The 16,271-nt window shown below is 39.0% G+C and overlaps 1 protein-coding gene across 2 annotated transcripts in view; it reads left to right on the top strand.

The window, feature by feature from the left end:
* Positions 1 to 16,271, top strand: part of GLB1 (galactosidase beta 1) — an 80,254-nt gene that overhangs the window by 46,211 nt on the left and 17,772 nt on the right. For both annotated transcript variants that reach the window (XM_007505034.3, XM_007505035.3), the window contains exons 11-13: positions 5,592 to 5,666; positions 9,466 to 9,555; positions 15,112 to 15,225. In XM_007505034.3, coding sequence (XP_007505096.2) covers positions 5,592 to 5,666; positions 9,466 to 9,555; positions 15,112 to 15,225 — 279 coding nt within the window. The remainder of the gene's footprint in view (positions 1 to 5,591; positions 5,667 to 9,465; positions 9,556 to 15,111; positions 15,226 to 16,271) is intronic.

A 16,271-nucleotide genomic window follows, 5' to 3' on the forward strand; every position in this document is an offset into this window, starting at 1 on the left:
AGATCATAGAATCAGAAAATCTAAATTTTATATGCAAGTAGTCAAATATACCATTTGGATCTTAGATTAGACCTAGAAGAACCTCTTTTAGAAGTCATTTAATCCAGGAGGTCCAAAGAGGTTAATTGACTGACCCACAGTCACATTAGGAGTCAAGAACAAAGGTAAGACTTGGAACCCAAAACTTTTAGCTTGCAAGCCAATGCTCTTTTTTTTCTTCTTGGATCCTGTTTCCTCCAACCATTAACCTTTTTTTTTTCAAATATTTGAAAATTTTTATTTAATTAATTTAGAATATTTTTCCATGGTTCCATGATTCATGTTCTTTTCCTCCCCTCCTCCCCCACCCCCATAGCCAACACACACTTCTACTAGGTTTTACATGTATCATTAATCAAGACCCATTTCCCTATTATTGATATTTGCACTAGAGTCTACATCCCCAATCATATTCCCATAGAACCATGTGATCAAGCAGTTGTTTCTGATCCCATAGTTCTTCCTCCAGATATGGATAGTGTTCTTTCTCATAAGTCCTTCAGTGTTGTCCTGGATCATTGCATTGCTGCTAGTAGAGAAGTCCATTACATTCGATTGTGCCACAGTGTATCAGTCTCTGTGTACAATGTTCTCCTGGTTCTGCTCTTCTCACTCTGCATCCATTCCTGGAGGTCATTCCAGTTCCCATGGAATTCCTCCAGTTCATTATTCCGATGAGCACAATAGTATTCCAGCACCAACAGATACCACAATTTGTTCAGCCATTCCCCAATGAAGGGCATCCTCTCATTTTCCAGTTTTTGCCACCATAAAGACTGAGGCCATAAATATTTTTGCACAAGTTTTTTTCCTTATTATCTTTGGGTTATAAATCCAGCAGTGCTGTGGCTGGATCAAAGGGCAGAGAGTCTTTTAAAGTCCTTTGGGCATAGTTCCAAATTGCCACAGAATCAACTATTAACTTTTAAGGCAATAGATACCCAACATACTATCCTTCTTTTATTAGTTATTAAGCTTTCCCCCTACCAGCTCACTCCAAAACTGTTAGGTTAGAGTAAGAGACCCTCATCTTTCTTGCTAGTTTGTTTTTAGTGTCTGAGTCGACTCAGCAGTAAAATCTATCTGGTCTCTTTTACCTCTGCTGCTTCCTAACCTTTCTGATTAGCTGTCTAAATTCTTAGAGTTTCTGGCCCCTTTTCTCCATAAATGGTAAAAGAAGAAACAGCTACAGAGAATCAGCATTGTTGTGATGTCTCCATCCCTACCCCTTAGCCAGAGGAGTTTTTTTGGGGGTGGGGGTTGTCCCCTCTCACTTTCCAGCAAAAGCGACCCAACCAAGGCTTACAAAATACTCGCTTATGCTTTTTAATTTGATTTGGGTAGAGTTTCCAGAGCTGTTTTGTTTTCAAGGGTTTCTGACCCTTGTTGAGATCTTAGTATTCTGGAAAGAGATTTAATCTAGTTTCTGCAGGCCCTGTCCACGTTATTGAGATGGAAGAAGTGTTGGTTACAAGATTCATAAACTCCAGAACTGAAATACTGGAAAGATGGTCTCTTCCAACCCTCTCCTTTGATAGTTGTATCCTGTGATCCAATTCATGACCACACAATTCTTTGACTTGACTTGAATTGAATTTTTCCTAGTACTTCATCAGAGTAGCCAAGTGTTCTCTTAATATGTTTATTTATTTTCAGTATCAACTCTGTTGGTTTATTCCACTGTTTCAAGGCCAAGGATCATTCTCTTTGACTGAGGAGAAAATAAAAATTTGAGTCTGTTAACTTTTCCCTCTCATTCATTATCATTAACCTCTCTATCCCTGAGGAATCATCCTATCTCCTTTGATCTTCCTCTTTCCCCCTTTAATTAAAAACAAAAAGCTCCATTATTCCTTCTTTGCACCATTTCACCTTCGTAAATGGCTTTCTTGAGAAGCAGTACTCAGCAGTAAGCACAAAATCTAGTGGGAATATCATTTCAGTTCAGAATAATTAATGTAAGGTTAAGATCTGGTCCAGCTATATGACCCAGGGCAGCTCATATAACTTCAGTTTCCTCATCTGGAAAGTGTGGATAATAATAGCATCTACAGCTCCCAGGATTGGTGTGTGGATCAACTGTAAGGTGACTAGCACAGTGTCTGGTCCATAGTAGGCACTATATGGAAGTTAGCTATTTTTAGGAATTCTTATTAGATTGCAGCCCAGAGGACTTCTGACATACCCTCACTATGTGGCTTGGGTAAATTACCTAATCTTTCAGTTACTCCACTCCACCCCCTTCAGGCAACTCTTGAAGCTGGTTTCAGAACTGGTACCCACCTACACACTACTGAAACCTCAGGTCTAGCCCAGAGGACACCATATGCATTTCAGGCTTCCAGTCATGTTGTCTACTCCAGCCCACTCCCCAAGACCTTGACAAGGGCACCATTGTGGAGTTACTGCCATCCCCGGTTGCAATAGGATGTTATTCCAGCATCTAAAGATAAATTCTGAGGCAGAACTTGGAGAGATAATAAGTACTTCTATCTTCTTACTTGTTAGCATGCCCTGCTGTCACATAGCATTTCCCAATCTTTCTGTGTCTCTGGTTTGGGTAAAAGTTCAGTTTGACTCAACCTACCTTTACGTCTTGCCGCTGCGCATGAATGCCGACACCAGGCCACACCCACACCTCCCGTAACAACTGGCATCCCAGGCCCCGTGTGCCACAAACTCTGCGCCTCAGTCTTTGGACTCCAAAGCCACATGAGGGTACATCAATAGATGAAACTGCACAAAGACAATAGTCATTCTCGGTCACCGAGAGACTATACCTTTGTTAAATACTGTATGCAAGAATTGTGAGATGCTAATGAGTTAACTCATACAAAGTATTTGGCAAATCTTAAAGCACTATGTAAATTATTAATTTTCCTTAGGAGAATATAAGATACATAGGGAAATATATTCAAGCTACTTTTTTAGGGGAGAAGTCAAATTAACCATTGGGGCAACAGGGAGGGATCAGAGAAATCTTTGAGGAAACAATATCTTAGCTGAGCTTGGAAGATGAAGTGCCACGGAGTAGTAGTTAGAGAGCTGGACTTGGAATCAGGAATCAAATTCTTCCCCAGACAATTTCCCTCTGTGTTCTTTTGGGAAAGTCATTCTGTGTTTCAGGTTTTTCCTCTAAAATGAAGGGATTAGTCCTAGTGGAATTGCTTGTCAGTTCAGGGAGGGGGGAGTGAAGAGAGGAGAGACAGAATATGTAACCATGAAAATACAATCAATTAATAAAATGAGGGGATTTGTGTTGTAGTCTAAGTCTACAAAGGAAGTAGCAGTCTATTTTATAAAGTTTATTAGGAAGGGTAGACAATCATTCCTAAGTAACCTGACCTTGTGATCCCTAGCCAGTCTTCTTTTCTCCTTCCCCCTCACCTGCCTACTCTCTCCAGATTTTTGCCCTCTCCAGCCCACATGTTATCTCAGGAATGTTTGATGGGCAGGTAAAGTTATTGGGGGGGGGGGGGAGAGGATCTTCCTCGACACAGTTCTGAGGGGTGGACAGGAGGAGGAAATATATTGCCAGGCATTGGGCAGATGCATGGAGGTGGGAGATTGAATCATAAGTACCCAAGTTTGGCTCTAATATGGATGGGATGAAAAGAGTTCAGTGGTAAGGCTTATAAAAAGTCTATCCTTCATCTCCAAGTCAAAGAGTTGAATTAATCCTATTAGATGATTCCTTCTAAATCCTTCCCCCATTCTCTGCATTGAGATCTTAGCTCCTTAACCTTTCACCTTTCTAATCTATAAAATGAAGTATAAAATTAAAAAAACCTACCATCTTCCACAGAAGCACTTGGGATAGTCAAAATGGAAGTACTTTGAGGTCTGTCTTCCAGGCAAATAGAATTTAATAACATATTAACAGTCATATTTGAAATGTCTCCTGCTCCTTTCTACCCACGTCAACAGTAAATTAATTGGGGTGGTCAGGAGGGCTGCTCAGAATGGAGTCCAGGAGAATTCAGACAGGCTCCTATCACCAGTAGTCTCTGAGAGAGATTTTGATACCCTGAACCTTGACTTCTTGGCTCCAGGCAGACTTTTTGTTGAACCTCTTTGGTGTGGGTAAAAATCTGACTAGACATGGTTAACACTTCAGCCAGATGCATACTTTAAAAAGTTGTAGGAAGCAACTTTTTGTCAGTTTTCATTTTGATGGTAGGTTACTTTGGAGGGGAGATTCTCACAAGGAATTTCTTGACAGTTGTCTGCTCTTACTGTTCACCAAGTTTCTGAAGACTCAACTTTTGACATTTTCATCTTGGCTTTTGGAATTCTGATAGTCATGAGAGACCCAAAATTTTGAGTCCTCTGTGTCTACCCCCAAAGGACAGGGCATATAATCCTTTTTTTTTTAAAATATATTTTATTTGATCATTTCCAAGCATTATTCATTAAAGACATAGATCATTTTCTTTTCCTCTCCCCCACCCCCATAGCCAATGCGTAAATCCACTGGGCATTACATGTTTTCTTGATTTGAACCCATTGCTTTGTTGATAGTATTTGCACTAGAGTGTTCATTTAGAGTCTCTCCTCTGTCATGTCCCCTCAACCGCTGTATTCAGGCAGTTGCTTTTCCTCGGTGTTTCCACTCCCATAGTTTATCCTTTGCTTATGAATGGTGTTTTTTTCTCCTAGATCCCTGCAAATTGTTCAGGGCAGGGCATATAATCCTAAAGGCCATAGGGTCATGCGTCTTGGAAATACAAGGGCAAGTGATCTGTCTAGCCCAATCCCATCATTTTATAATTGAAGAGATAGTTTTGATGGTGATAATTGAAGCAACCAGATCCAGAGAGGGGGATTTGTATTTATCCCCCCCCTTCCGCTTAATAAGTCTCATTGAGGCTGATCTTTGCACAATGTTAGAGCCAGTGGTAGTAGTCCAGAACTGAACGAAGATCTACTTTGATTCCTGGCCTATTGTCCTTATCACATATGATACTTCATATTTCAGACTAGGCTCAGGTGAATAAAAACAAATATTGGTACCACTAAACATCCTTCATCAAAGTTATCTCTTCTACATCTGGTGATGGGAATGTTAGGAAAGGTGAGCAGGGAAATAAATTCATTTTATGACCTTATGTTTGGATCAGGTTTACCTTTGAGGACTTCTTTTTCCATTGGTATTCTCCTACCGGGACTTTCCATGGCTCTGAATTTGAATTTGAAAAACAGAATGGTAGAACTGGAAGGGACTTTGGAGACCCATCTAATCTTAAACTTTCCATTAAGTATTTAAAGATCTAATGACTTCGCCTTCTTTTCTCTTGCTTTCCTCCTTTTGTGACACCTATTTCTCCCACCATATTTCTGATGTTCTGCTTAGAATTGCTTGTTATTACAAAGAAGTTTCTGCAGCATCTGGAACTCTGTAGAGGAAGCAAACTCGAAATAAACTTGTTTTCTACCTTCTCTTGGAGAGTTTCATTTTAGCTTGACTTCTAAAAAACACCACTGTCACTTCATTTATAATACTGCTGCTGGGGTTTAACCAAGATTTGTTTTTTTCCTTTTCTTGTTCATAGTTTGAAAAACTACCAGAAGGACTTATTCCTCCAACAACCCCCAAGTTTGCCTATGGAAAAGTTGCTATGAAGAAGGTAAAGAAGATGCATATTCAATTTGGGCAAGCTGGATAATAGCAAGAGTGCGGGGGAGTAGCTAATTTAACTTTATGGGAACTGTTTTTTTCTAGGGAAATAATTGGGTATATCTAAGCTTGGTTTCTGTGAAAAGAAAGTAGGGGATTTTGAGGAGGAATGTGAGGGTGTGTGTATGTATGTAGATACCAGAAAGATGGGCAAATGTTGGAAGACTGCAGGCAGAGGAATAATTAAGGATATTTTGTTGGAAGTATTCATTTGGCAGGATGGTGGAATGGAGTGACCATTGAAAACCTGGGTAACTCTACTGGCCACGTGACCCTGGGTAAATCATGATGTGTTGTAGGCAACTTTCTGAGACTATGTGTTGCAGAACAGTTGTCCCATCATGTTAATAGAGGAGTTCTCTATACTTTTATTTTTTTAAAACTGTACCTCCTGTCTTAGAATCAATATTAAGTATTGGTTCCAAGGCAGAAGAATGATAAGGGCTAAATGATTGGGATTAAGTGACTTGCCCAAGGTCCCACAGTTAGTGTCTGAAGCCAGATTGGAACTCAGGACCTCCTGTCTGTAGGCCTGGCTCTAAGGACTCTAAGCACTAAGCCACCTGGCTTCCCTATTCCCTATCCTTAGTTTATGAAGAAAATCCTGGAGTCTCCAGCATTATCAATGGTATAATAGAGGAGGAAAGCCTTACAATGTCCCACTTTAAATCTTCTTATTGTTCCATGTTTAAAATCATTCCCTTCCTTCTGTGGTCTCTAGGCTAAGATGAAGAATATGGCAGAGGCTCGCTTAAATAAATCACAAATATTAGCTCTGAGCAAGAGAGGGAAAAAAAGGAGGGAAACTTGTCTAGACAAATGCATGGACTCCCTCACTCATTTCTTAATCCACTGAGCCTTGGCTACTTTTCATAGAAGAGCCCCCAAATTGGATTGTCTTTAGGCTCCTCCAGCAAGGACTAGTGAGATGAGAGATATCCACCCTATGCTCTGCCCTGACCACACATGAAATATGGTTTTCAGTTCTAGAAGGCATATTAAAATTTTTTCTTTTATATCCTTACTTTCTGCCTTAGGAACAATTCTTAAGACAGAAAAGCAGGAAGAGCTAGGCAACCAGGGTTACACAACTAGGATGTGTCTGAGGCTAGATTCAAACCCAGATCCTTCCAACTTCCAAGCTCTATTCACTGAGCCACCTCACTGCCCCTGAATATTGCATTTTAGAAAGGATATTGTTTTTTAAGCATGAGGAGCTTCAACAGGTAGGAAGGTGGACAAGAATTCTAACATAACATCTGGTGATGCATCTTAACATTTTTCATACGTGATCTCATTGGGAGGAAAGAGATAATCTCATCATTTTATAATTTATACTTCAGAGAGATTTAATTCCTTGTCTAGGAGTCACTTAACTACATCTGCCTAGTTCCTCCCTAATGCTTCTGTTTATCCCCATTTTAAGATTCCAAAAATGATTTAGCCTCATATAGTTCCAAGTTATGTGATCCTGGGCAAGTCACTCACTCCCATTGCTTAACTCTTATTGCTCTTTTGCCTTGAAACAGTATTGATTCTTTTAAAAAAAAAAACCAAACCTCTTCTGTCTTGGAATCAATACTATGTATTAGTTCCAAGGCAGAAGGGCTAGGCCATGGGGGTCAAGTGACTTGCCCAGGGTCTCACAGCTAGGAAGTGTCTGAGGTTAGATTTGAACCCAGGACCTCCCATCTCTAGGTTTGTCTCTCTATCCACAGAGCCACCCAGCTGTCCCCTTCTCTAGCATTTCTTTTCTTTGACTTTTTTTTAAATTTAAAAACCCTTACCTTTGGTCTTGTAATCAATACTGTGTATTGGTTCCAAGGCAGAAGAGTGGTAAGGGCTAGGCAATGGGGGTTAAGTGATTTGCCCAGGGATGTCTGAGGCTAAATTTGAATCCAGGACCTCCCATCTCTGGGCCTTGCTTTCATTCCTCTGAGCCACCCAACTGCTCTGCCCCCCTTTCATCCCCCCATCCCATTCATTCCAAGAAGGAAGACAAGGGCATAGTTTAGGAGCAGTTAATGGTACACTGGGTAGAGCACCATATTTGGAGACAGGAAGACCTGGCTTCCAATCTGTTCTCAGAGATTTTCTGGCTGTGTGTCACTGGCCCTTACCACTCTTCTGTCTTAGAATTGATACTTAACTATAGAAGGTAAGGGCTTAAAAAATTTCCAAAATGTATTAAACCATAACAAAACTTTTAAAAGTTTGTATGTTTCTTTTGCAAAATATAATGAGGATTTCACCATTTTAAAGTTGTGCTATAGTGACATGCCCAATAGAATTTCATGATGTTTCCATTCATGTCTCCTTTTGATTTCTAGGCACACAGTTTGTGAAGTGTTTGTCATATTTTCCATCCCTGGCTTGTTTCAGATGGGTGCTCAACATACTACAAAGTGTAGTTTCAGTGACTGATAAGAACCTCAAGTCACATTTCTGAAGGGACTTCTCCATTGAGTTGTTTTGTATAATTGTTAGGTTGGGAAAGTTTGGTTTCCTGTCTTCCAAACATTTGTCTTTCTTGAGCATCACCCTCCCCTCAGACACCCAGGTTTGAATGTTCAAGTATTATCCTCAACCTTTGACTCACCGTCATTCCACATAACTACCAAGGTGCCAAATCCCCTTTTTCCCCTCCATACCATCTCAAGAATCTGTCCCCATCCCTCCATTCACATTGTCACCATTCTTTTCTACTCCCTCATCACCTCTAGTCTGGACCACTAAAAGAGTCTTCTGTCTTGTTTCCCAACTTCAAAGCTCTCCTCTTTCTAATTCTTCTTCCACAAAGCTACCAAAGTGATTTTTCTAAAGTCCAGGTCTAACCACAACTTTCAGTGGCTCCCTATTAACCCCTGGGATCAAATGATCAAATATAAGTTCCTTTGGTCTTTAAATCTCTTTCATACTGGCCCCAACACACCTTGCCAGCCTTAGCACCCTTCATGTGCTCAGTGGCCCAATCAAACTAGTTTTCTGATTATTCATCATACACAACACTTCTCTTCTTCTCCCTCCTCACCTCTGCCTCTTAGAACCCCTAATTTCCCTCAATACTGAACCCGAAAAATCTAGCTTCTTCTTGAAGATTTTCCCAGTCTCCCCACCCCAGCTGCTCACTCTCTTCTCAGCTTCCTTGTAGAAACTCTCTTCCTTCAAGATAACCTTCTAAATGAAACCTGTCCTGATCTCCCTACTCACCTCTGTTCTCTCTTACATTTTACGTTTATTTGTATTTATTTATTCTCTCCATACCTAGACAAGTCACTTAACCCCTGTTGCCTAGCCCTTACCTCTCTTCTGCCTTGGAACCAATACTTAGTCTTGATTTTAAGACAGAATATAGTCATACAAAAACGAATTCAAATTTTTCTGAAAGGCCCAAAGGAACCATGATAAGTTTATGAACCTAATAGTTTATTTTAATGAATATTTTATTGGATTTATTTTATCTTGGGAAAGTATTTGCCTCAAAGGAGAGGAAAATGAGTTGTTTTGACCAAATAGAATGAAATTATGTATTTTATGGTTCCCCATTTAATTTAGCAGGCAAAAGGTTGTCTTCATTGACACTTTCCAGTATATGGTTCAGTTGCACAGTTAGGACATAGAGTGTGAAGACACACTCATCGTTTTGGTTTTGGAGATATTGCCACGTCCACTAAGGTCTTAGAGAACTAGCCTTCCTGTCATGTATGAAGAGGATCGTTGGGTATTAATGAGCATCTCTTTCTTTTCAGGTAAATACACTGGAAGAGTCTCTTGATGTTTTGTGTCCTGAAGGGCCAATAAATAGCACTTATCCCTTGACATTTATCGAAGTGAAACAGGTATGTTTTCCAATCCATAGAATTACTGATGAATAATACTTTAGCATATTGCTGTTTTGCAGAGATGTATTTCTGTGTTGCTTATTTATTCCTTTTCTATGTTTAGCTTAAATGGGGAGACTGTTAAAAAAAAACTTTGGGTAATCATGGATTCTATTTTCAGAATACATTATGATTTTCATCTTTTGCACTTAATATTACCTAAAATTTTCTCTATTCATTTTCCTTCTCCCAAAACTATCCGTGATAACAACTTTTTTTACAGAAGAAAGATGAAAAAACCAATACAATTGAATCATGGTCTTTAACAGGATTTCATTTTTGGTTCATTTACTGTAGAATGCCTTTTCCTTACTACAACTCATTCTGGACTAGTATCTTTGTTAGTGTCTCATCATGAAGTGATTGTAACCTTGGTTTATCAAAGGGCATGCTTAACAGAATTTAGATGGAAAATGCTTATCAGTAGTGACCCATATATATTTATATATATTTGTGTGTGTATATATACATATATATATATATTTGTGTGTATATATTTTTATATGTATATATATATATATTTAGTACCCATATCTTCCATCTTAGAATCTATACTATGTATTGATTCCAAGGCAGAAGAGTGGAAAGGGCTAGGCAGTGGGTTTTAGTGACTTTCTCAGATCACATAGCTAAGAAGTAAGAAGTGTCTGAGGTCAGATTTGAACCCAGGACCTCCTGTTTCTAGGCCTGGCTCTCTTTTGTCTGTTGGTTTTAGAGGATGAAATACCTTTCTTTCCAAATTAATCCTCCTTCTCATAACTCTTGATACCATCCCATTCTGCCTCTCTAAGAACTTCCTCTCTTGGTCATTATCCTGCTTCATTTTTATTCTCCTTCTGTAATGATTTCTCCCTCTGTGTTAAAAAAAAGTCCAAGTCTCTTCTATCCTTAAAGCAAAAAATCAAAACAATCTAAAAAAATAAATCTTGTCTTGACCCTCCTACACTTTCATGGTATCATCTCTGCTCCCTTTTGCTGTAGAGATTCTAGGTAGACTGGTCTAGACTGGCTTCCTCCACTTTTTCACTTTCCACCACCTTCTTACCCTCATGAGTCTGCTGCCCTCTATCCCCCCATGGCTCTTCTGAAACTCCCTTCTCACCTTCCAATGGCTGTGGGACTTTTTTCAAGCCATATCCCTTCATGACCTCTCTGTAGCATCCAACCCTGCTTCCTTCATGCTAATTTCTCATTCTTTGGCTTCCATGCTCCTACCTGCTCTCTTAGTTTCCCTGATTGCTCCTTTTTAGTCTTCATCACATGGGCATTTGCCAAGCCTTGTTTCTTGGCCTTCTATTTTTCCTACATTCTTTTCTCATGACAGTCTCATCTATTCTCATAGCTTTTTAGTTATCTCTTGTAGGCAGATCATTTCTGAAAATATATAGCCAATCCATCTTCCCACCAGACATCTCTACATGGACATATTATTTAATGATTCTTTAAACTTTATATTCTAAAACCAAGCTTGTCATCTTTTTCCTAAACTTATTTCTATTTTTAATTGTACTCTTTCCCCTACACATACTGTTTATTTTGTGTTCATTTACCTCATTTGAATGCTCAATGTAGGAAATCTTCCATGATACTAGAAATAACTACACATGAATTAGTTTCTCTTTTGTTTTATATCAATCAGGCTGCAAACACAGTAGCCACTTATAGAGTGATCCTACTACTGGTTGGAGTGGGGTCTGATCTGCTCCATATCTGACCTGGGCCCATTTGCCCCCACCTTGGGCAATTTGATTGCTCCCTTTTTCTTGGGGGTTTGTCATATTGGTACCAGCTCATTTTATAGATGAAGGTTAAAACAAACAGGATTAAGTGACTTGCTCAGGGTCACACAGATTATAAGGATATGAGACTTTATTTGAACTCATGTCTTCCTGATTCCCAGTTTCATCCTCTATCCACTGAACCATCTAGGTGCCCCAAAATATACTTCATTTTACTTAGGAAAGTGGGGGAAGGTGATTCTTACACACACTCTTGGATGTTTCTGTAGGAGTCAAAGCAATAGGTGTGGATGGGAATTCTGGTTTTGTTAGCCTTCTTCCAGGAGGAGAATGGACTCTGGTGACAAAAGTAAGGCCATGTCTGTTGGTACGTTGTTGTTGACCGTTCCTTGGTGTTATTCTCATGAAGAACCTGGAAGAGATGAGGTTGAGGCAGACACTCTTCCTGAACTTGAGTATCATTCCAGGACTGCTCTGCCATTTCTTAGATGTGTGGCATCTGTTTCCCCATTGGTAAAATACTTTCCCCACTTTCCTTGAGGGCTTCTCATGAGGGTCAGGTGAGATGGATGTATCCTGGAAAAATATAAAACAGCTTTTGTTATAAGGTATACATCCTGCCAAGCTCAGGTCTTTCCCTATAAGTCAAGTGATTATCTTTCATTATTAGGCAAAAAGGGAAGTTCTGTCTTAGAACTGATACTAAGAAGAGCTAGTGGTCAAATATGACTTGTCCATGGTCACACAGGCCAGCTTTTGACCCAAGACCTCCCATCTCTCAGAGTGGCTTTCTATATCCACTTAGCTTCCTTCCTGCCACTCCCATAGGATGGTTTTTAAGGAAATTCCATCTGTCCCCTACCTCAATGTTTCTGAGACTCTCTACAGGCTGAAAAGTGCCTTAGATCTCATTGGGACCCATAGAATTTCAAGTGGGTACAAAAATAAATGTGCAACTATGGTATGATAGAACATTAGATTTGAACTTAGCAGACCTGATTTGATTGTAAGTATTTATTCCTGGGATAAACCTGGATAAATTTGCTTGACTTTTCTGGGCTTCAATTTCCTCATTTGTCAAATGAGGATGTTAGACTAAATGACTTCTAATACCCTTTCTAGTTCTATTTAAAAAGATTTTTTTTAAACCCTTACCTTCTGGAATGGTAGCCAATGAGCAATTAAACTGGGTTTGACGTATGCCATTGATCAAGGCCCTTTCTAGTTCTAAATCGATGACATTTCTTTTTTATTATTTCCCCTAGCCCTGTGTCTTAACTGAAGTAGATACTTAAACATCTGTGGGATTGAGTTAAGTAAAAAAGGTAACATTAAAAGCAAGCCTTAGCACACTCAGTTCCTGTGCCTTGTGCCGCAGACACTGAAGGGATTTTCCCTCTCTGCTTCTGGGGACGTGGTTATGGCTTTGCAGGTATTGCGGCATCTTCCTCTCCTATGCTAGAAGTACCTCTAGAGGTTTCTTCCCCTCAATGAGGTCTGAGAGTTGACTTCCCATTTTGATGAGTCTTGTGAATATATATGACAAGAGAATTTTCTAGGGTAATGGGTTCTTCATCTAGGGCCATGATGTTTGTTTTTGTTTTTGTTTGATTACTATAATCCTATGTATATTTATGCATTTTAAAGCATTATTCTGAGAAGAGGTTCAGAGATCTCACCAGACTGCCCAAGAAGTCAATGACACAAAAACAGTTAGAACCCTGGTCTAGAAGGAAATATTTATTTCTTTGAAGATTGTTTAGAAGTCTAGGGGAGCTGATTTGGTAGGTTTATTTTGTGCCCCCCCCCCACCTTTTTAAATTTGGAAAATTTTAATTAATTAATTTAGAATATTTTTACATGGTTACAAGATTTATGTTCTTTCTCCTCCCCCCACCCTTTCCCATCCCCCTCTTATAGCCGACATACAATTCCACTGTGTTTTACATATGCCATTGATCAAGACCTATTTCCATATTATTGATATTTGCACTAGGGTGATTGCTTAGAGTCTACATCTGCAATCATATCCCCATTGACCCTTGTGATCAAGCAGGTGTTTTTCTTCTGGGTTTCTGCTCCCACAGTTCTTTCTCTTAATGTGGATAGTGTTCTTTTTCATAAATTCCTCAGAATTGTCCTCGATCGTTGCATCTCTACTAGTAGAGAAGTCCATTGCATTCAATTGTACCACAGTGTATCTGTCTCTGTGTACAGTGTTGTCCTGGTTCTGCTCCTTTCACTCTGCATCAATTCCTGGAGGTTGTTCCAGTTCACATGGGATTCCTCCCTGTTTTCTTTGAGTACAATAGTATTCCATCACCAACATATACCACAATTTGTTCAGCCATTCCCCCTTTTTTGTTGAGCCAGAACAAGTGTAAATCCTTTTTTCATAAGACTATAAAAATGCAGTTTTTAGCTAATAGAGCTTGGGATGCCTTGTATGACAAAGCAGTTTTGAGATCATAGTTTTCTTTCCCTTCTTCTTTGCTTCCCTCTGGTGGACCTACTTGCTATTCCCTACTCTTACCATTCCATTCTCCATACCATCCCTTTCCATATCCCATTCTCTATGCCTGGAATGCTCTCTTTCCTCTCACCTCAGTCTCCTAGAATACTCCACTTCCTAATTTATAATTATTGGCAAACATACACCTTCCCTTATATAAAGAAGAAAAATATGGATTACATGTGCCATTGTAAATCTCAATTTTATGGAAAATTGATTTAATTTAATACTTCTATCACTTCCTACTTGACTGTATCTTCTTTGGAAAGCCCTTCTTTTTTCTGTGTTTATTTTTTATATGTACATTTTATTTTCTTACATACAATAATATAACATGTACCATAATAATATATGATTTCTTTGCAAATGAATAATAAATTATATTTATCCAAGAAGATCAGATTCTTATTAGCTGTGTACAAAAATCTGTCATTCTTTTCCTCTTTTCTGTGTATTTTAAAAGAATATTTCATTGCCATTCTTTTTTTTCCTTCTATTTTGAGGCAGTGTTCTCACTGCCTCCTTTGCTCGCCAAGGCCTTTTTCCTCTTTTTGGATCTCTTTGCTGTATAGACTTAGAAGTAATTGCTAGGTCAATGGATGCATAGTTTATTGTCTTTCTGGGTATAATTCAAATTGTTTTCCTTACACCCATTTATATTTCCTCCAACATGCTATTTATTGTGCCCATACTCTCATTTCAAACCAGATTTTCCAGACTCCATTTCTGTCTCTATCCACAGAACCAACTAGTTGCCTTTTTTGGTCATGGTTGTGGTAGGGGTTCCACAGTCCTAGCTGTGTGATCCTGATTGTCACTTAATTCCAGCTGCCTAACCATTAACATACTTTTTACTTAGTATCTTAGTATCTAGTTACTTAGTATGAATCAATACTTAGTATCACTTCAAAGATTGAAGGTAGGAGTTTTTTTTAAACATTCACATTAAGCAGGTAAGACATTAGTTAAACTTTAATAAAATATAAGCAAATCCCTGAGAACAAGGTAAAGATTTTGGTTAAAACTATTGGTCTCCCCATGAAACCTTGAAATACTATACTTTGACTTGCTTGTATATACTCATCTGGACATGTTATACCCCGTGGTAGAATTTAGGCACCCTGAGGATAAGAACTACTTGACTTCTTTTCGATAGTAAATGTTCAATAAAGGTTCATTGATTGGCTACTTTTTCTACCTTTATTACTCAGTGTCCCCTCAATTAATTGCAAGAATTGTTGATTTTTGCTCTTTTCTTTCCAGTATTTTGGATTCGTGCTCTACAGAACAACACTTCCTAAAAACTGCAGTGAACCAGTGCCCCTTTCTTCACCCCTCAATGGAGTCCATGACCGAGCCTATGTTTCTGTGAATGGGGTAAGAACTGACTACTAAAATGTATTTTTCCCCTCTTGAGATTTTGCTGGATTTAGTCTTTCTCAGTATTTCCTGGGCTAAGCAGATGCATAATGTCTTCCTACACAAACATCTCCTACCACTCTACTGCCTTGAAACTACTACTTACTATGGATTCTATGAAGGTATGGGTTTAAAAAAAGAACTAACTCCCACCTAAACATACTCTTTATTTCTGTCTAGGGCATTATCATCTTCCCACTCACCCAGGTCCTTAACGTCATAGAAATCATCTTCACTCATTCCCTCACCTGCTCTTTTCTTTCCCTACTAAGATCTCAGTTCCATCCCCTTCTCTCTATTCATGTAGCCATATACAACCCCAGCTGAGGTTCTTGGACTATTGCAGGAGCTTCCCAATTGTGTCTCCTCTCCAATCCATCCTTCAGACCCTTGCCCAAATGACCTTAAAGTCTAATTTTGTTATTCCTTGTTCAGAATCCTTCATTGGATCCCTGTTGCCCCTAGTATAAAATACAAGTTCCTCAACATTGTGTTTAAAGCTCTCCATAATCTGGTTTCAGCTTTTCGCTTTATTCCTTGAACTCAATATTCCTTCTTCTATTTCTGTGCATTCTTACAAACTATTCTTCTTACCTAGAAGTTTATTCTAGCTCATCTCCTAATTAAAGAGCTGGACCAGGAACTGGTATATCAGTACTTCCCACTTTGCCTCTTATACTTTTCAGCTCTATGCCATAGGCAAGTCTCTACATTTTAGTTTCATGATCTTTAAAATGGGAATGATATTTGTAATGTCCACCTCATAGGGTTGTTGCAAGGCTCATGGGAGATGATATGTCCGGTGCTTTACAAACGGATTGTTTACTGGTCCAAAATCAAGTTCGATGATTTCATTGTTTGTGGGATTGGAATAGTTCACATTTTGGAGAAAATTATTCTATTTCTCTTTATTAAGCCTAGAAATGTTTAGGTCTGTTCAGTTATCTGTCTATCTGGGATAGTGGCCGCAGGGTAATAAGCCTCTCCTCTACCAGCAGCTAATG

This window comes from Monodelphis domestica, chromosome 5, assembly GCF_027887165.1.
Source record: "Monodelphis domestica isolate mMonDom1 chromosome 5, mMonDom1.pri, whole genome shotgun sequence".
Taxonomy (NCBI): Eukaryota; Metazoa; Chordata; class Mammalia; order Didelphimorphia; family Didelphidae; genus Monodelphis; species Monodelphis domestica.